Source organism: Vicia villosa, unplaced genomic scaffold (assembly GCF_029867415.1).
Source record: "Vicia villosa cultivar HV-30 ecotype Madison, WI unplaced genomic scaffold, Vvil1.0 ctg.000561F_1_1, whole genome shotgun sequence".
In the NCBI taxonomy this organism is placed as follows: Eukaryota; Viridiplantae; Streptophyta; class Magnoliopsida; order Fabales; family Fabaceae; genus Vicia; species Vicia villosa.
In genome coordinates, this window is record NW_026705256.1 from 194,351 (window position 1) to 199,196 (window position 4,846).

At 34.0% G+C, this 4,846-nt stretch overlaps 1 protein-coding gene across 1 annotated transcript; it reads right to left on the reverse strand.

The window, feature by feature from the left end:
* Positions 1-718: 718 nt before the first annotated feature.
* On the reverse strand, positions 719-4,582 carry LOC131629385 (AP2-like ethylene-responsive transcription factor BBM2). The gene is made up of 9 exons (XM_058900174.1): positions 4,190-4,582; positions 3,512-4,103; positions 3,308-3,390; positions 3,167-3,175; positions 2,986-3,074; positions 2,821-2,894; positions 2,685-2,735; positions 2,416-2,492; positions 719-1,935 (listed from the first exon to the last, which is right to left on the reverse strand). The coding sequence occupies exons 1-9, from the start codon at positions 4,431-4,433 to the stop codon at positions 989-991; spliced, it is 2,166 nt and encodes a 721-aa protein (XP_058756157.1). The 5' UTR covers positions 4,434-4,582; the 3' UTR covers positions 719-988.
* Positions 4,583-4,846: the final 264 nt, after the last annotated feature.

Consider the following 4,846-nt stretch of genomic DNA (forward strand, 5'->3'; position numbering starts at 1 on the left):
GAGCTCTTTGAGTGGGTAAAGAGGATAGTGTGGAGGATGAGTGTTTGTCGAATTTTATGGATTGACATTTGTTCTTTCGGATACAATAGGTTAAAGAAAGTAAGGTAGATGTAGTTTGGCTTGCCACTACTTGGACTTTATGGTTGTTAAGGATTGAGTGTGTTTCCGGGAGGAGGGGTGAAACTTTAATGATACGGTGTGGAACATAAAGTTCTTGGTGTGGAAGTGGTCTTTTTGCGGGAAAATTACTCGTGTCAATTATTCCTTTTACGAGTTTACTAAAGACCTTTCGTTATTTCTCTCGTAATTTTAATTGGTGTGTAATCTTCATTTTGTCGGGTGTTGTCCGTTTTCTCGTGTAAACAAGTTGGAGACCCTTAGTTCTCCCTTATATATAATACATTGCTTACACAAAAAAAAACTAATATATCATGAAAACTCTAGAAAGACCTAAAGTAATGTAGAAATATTCACCATCATTGAGAGGTTGGTGACTTGAGCCTATAAATAGGCAATTGGTATCTTATAATTTATCATCCAAAAAATCAATGACAGCCTTTTTCTAAACCATTCTCCAAAACTATCTTTTATCAACACTACCAACAAGAATCATGGATTAAAAGAAGAAAAAAAAGATATGAATTCACACACTATAAAGTTTAAAGATAAGAAAGATGCAAAATCTCAATTGCCAATCATCCCATTTACACAAACAAAAACTTCATTCTTTGTATGATCCTGTAATTATTCCAAAAATTACAGAGTCTAGTACTGATGATAATAAATAAAACTTGCAAATAAAATAAAAACCTACATTCTCTAGATCATCATGTTAATCCCAAAAATTCACAGTAAGATGTTCTACCATGACTAAACTTAATCAAAGCTACAATAATTAAACTATCCTGCAAGTTAGAATTTCCATCCTAATTAACCCTTCCAAATCAAACTGAACCAAAACCTATATCTTATTTTCCTTCTCCAATGACTATTCATGCAACAAAGTGAAAGGTGGACAAAGAGACACACTGGTAGTAGTCCTTGGTGCAAGTGTTGGAATTGCAGTTGGAACCCAATTATTGTTGTTATTGCAATTTGATCCTTCATCAACAGATAACTGTTGCTGCTGATAGTACAAATTCCTTGCATGTGCATGATAAGGATCAGTAGCTCCAAAAATATTCTCATAACCAAATCCCTTTATCTGATCACTATCACCAAAACTGTTGTTGCTGCTTCTTTGATTTTGGTTTTGGTTACTGCCATCATTTCCAATAACAGTAGTAGTAGCCATTGGAATCATATATCCATTATTTCCTCCATAGCCACCATGATCTCCACCACCATAAACAACAGAATTTGAACCAGAACTATTATCCATGGAAGCAGAATCCATACTCATGATATTTTGCAAACCAAAGAAATTGTGAGTGTTATTGTTATTGTTATTATTCCCTAGCTGTAGCTGTTGATGATGAATATGATCAGTAGTAGTATAAGTATTATGATCATCAGAATCTTGTTCTTGTTTGCACCAAAGCTTCTGAGTTTGAGTTTGTGATCCATAAGGATAATGCTGTAACTGCATGTTGGTATTGTAAGGGTGTTGTTGTTGGAATGAAAGAGCATGCCAGTTAGCAGCTGCATAGTTATTCATGGCTTGATCTGTTAAAAGGGAATTAGTAGTATTATTGATGATTCCATGATGATCTTGTTCGGCTCTACTATGGCCGATATTATCCACCACATTCACACTCAATAATTCAACTTGCTCCATATCTTTCAAACGCTTTGCAGCACCACCGATCGGTAAAGTGCTGCTCTCGAGTATGGTTTTCACATCATATCGGCTCATGTCGAAATTCGTAACAGCACTAAGTCCTCTGAATTTTATGGCTGCTACATCATATGCCTCTGCTGCCTCTTCTTGAGTGCCTGCAGAAAAGATTCATTCATTATTTTGATGTCTCATCACATAGATATTTGCATATATACTTTTAGAACTCATAATACAATGACATGAAATATGGATGATTGGACATTTATACAAAAGAAATTATAGGTATAAGAGCTAGTTGCATGTGTCTATTATAAATTTATAATCAAAGATTCCATTTTCAGGTTTATTTAATAACTTATGTATCTGGTATAGATATAAACACTAATGCTAAACTTACACTTATTAGTGACACTACACCGTATAATTATACCAATTTATGTACTTTTTTATTTTTTTATTATTTTTTCTTTGCTTCGATTTCTGTGCCACTCCTAAAAGCTTTGAAAAAGCAATGGTGTACATCTACGGTGTAGGTAATTTTAAATGTAAGAATAGCAAACCTCAGATATAAATCATCAGATAGATTAATTATTCAATAAAATATTTGTTTATAATAGTGAAATTAGCTAGCTTACTGAAAGTTCCTAGGTAGAGATCTTTGTTGCCTGCAACTCTTCCAATCCTTGCTTGCCATCTACCATGTTGATGATGTCTGCAATCACATCATTCAAATAACAAGAAATACATGCTTTAGTGTGCATATATATGTTGCAGTAACTTCAATATCCTTAGTAATTTCAATAGCAATTAATAGTGGTATATAAGTGGACATTGATGAGTCATTAAAATCATTTTAGGAAAAATTCATAAACACAGAAACTTTAATATTACTAGTCAAATTTACCTAGTTACTCCTCGGTAAATGGATGCACCGCGTGAAAAACCACTACTTTTCCTGTTTCAAAATTTCAATTAATGTATATCAATCAATAAACAAAGATTCCTGAATCAAATTAGTAGTAGTGCATGTATAGTAGTACCTTCTCAATGACGCAACATACTCTTGCCTTGTCATGTGCTTCATTTCTTCCAACTCTTTTTCATAATGGCTTATCTAAAATTCATTCAGTATTGAGTTTTGCATTAGAAATCAAAAAAATGATTTAAACAGACAGATTGCTTAAAATGAGGAAAAGATAACTCACAGGAAAATTTGTTGTTGTAGTTGTTCCCCAGTATTTTAGTGCTGCTAAATCATAGGCTCTAGCTGCTTTTTCTTCTTTGTCATATCCTCCTATAAGTACATAACAAACATCAACAAATTGTAACACTAAAAGAGTATAAGAATCAACAAAAAATTATTTAAGAGAATAGTTTTCTACTCACCTAAGTAAACTGCAAAACCATGTATATTGATGAAGAACATAGAGAAAAAGAACATGCAAAGATGAAAAACACAAGTTAAGTAAGATATTAAAAAGAGTGCAATAAGAAAAATGAACTTGTAGATCTTAATCTTAATCTTACCTTGTCTTCCTTTGCGAGTTTGTCCCTCCCTTCTGCAACTGTTATCCCAAAGATGAGCTTCATATCTTCCGGTCCATCTATGCCTTCAAACAATAATCAAAACCCTAATCTCATCATCATGCATCTAAAAGATAAACTTGACAAAAACTTGTTTAAATAGTACTTTTTCAAATGTTTTTTTTGGTATATATAGAAATAGAGAACCTTGTTACACCGCGGTAAATGGAAGTTCTTTGTCCGAATGTATCAATGGATTTCCTAGGCGCGACAGTTTCAACTATAGCACCAGTTTGGTTGCTATCAAGTACTACAGCAGTTGTGGGTGGATGTTTGTTTTCCGACGATGAAATCTCACCGTTCGTTGTGTTTGCATTGAGAAGAGGCACCGATGAGCTTGACTGTGAACCTGTACTCATGGAGAGTGATAGTGTCTGCACACGTGCTGCTCCATTTTCATTGTTGTTGTTGGTGTTGTTTTCTGGGGGTGGTTGGTTTCTCAGCCATGTTTTTATCATGGATAAACCTATGGAGTTATTATTGTTGTTATTTGAGTTATCATCACCACCACCATCACCGCCGCCACCACAAGATTGTTCCGGCTGAGTAACCGGAAGGTGTAACGATGAGTAAGAGTTGTTGTTGTTGCCACCGTATTCATTCTGATGATCGGTGAAAGAGTTTCCACCAAGGAAGTTCTCTAGCTTCGGTTGCACCTGTTGATGACTATTATTCCCATTTTGGTTAATGCATGAACCTCCCAATAGTAGAGTTTGGTTGTTATAGTTCTCTTTCCAATCTAAACAAACAAAAAAATTGATTAGTACTATCTAAACATATACCCACTACGAACAAGGTTTTAAAAAACGGTCTGTTACTGCAAACCTTGAGTGGTATGAATGCTGTTATTGGTGTGGAAAGCATCATAAATGGAAAAAGGATGAGAAAGATGGTGAGGAGTTGATGAGTGAGAAGTGAGATCAAAGCAGTGATCTCCTTGTTGAACACCAGAACCATCATCGTGAGGGTTGAAACCAAAAAGAGAAGGCACCACCGTTTGATCTTGAGTAGAAGATGGGTGTTGTTCTTGTGGTGAGAGAGAAAAACCTAACAAGTTCATAGAAGCCATGTATGTGACAGTGAGAAAAAGAAGAGAGATATAAAGGTGAGAAGTGAAGGTAAAGTTTATAGAGAAAATAGCATGAAATGGAGGAGGTATAGGAAGGAAGCACACAGGTTATGTGAAAGAGAGAAGAAAGGTGAAGAAGGAAGGTCAAATTGTTGAAGAACTCGAAACTTGAAAAAACATTTATAGTGGAAATGAGACAACATTTATATAGGAGTAGTGTATTTAACGCATATACACAGTACATGTACATGTTGTATAGTATTATGAATATTTTTAAGAAGAATTTGACTCTATTCAATTTTAATCTTATTAATAATTGAAAGTAAATATAAGTAAATTGATACTTTAATAATAAGTTCTTAAATAATATTTTATTTTTTAATTAAGTTTTTTTTAATGTTTTTCATGTATTT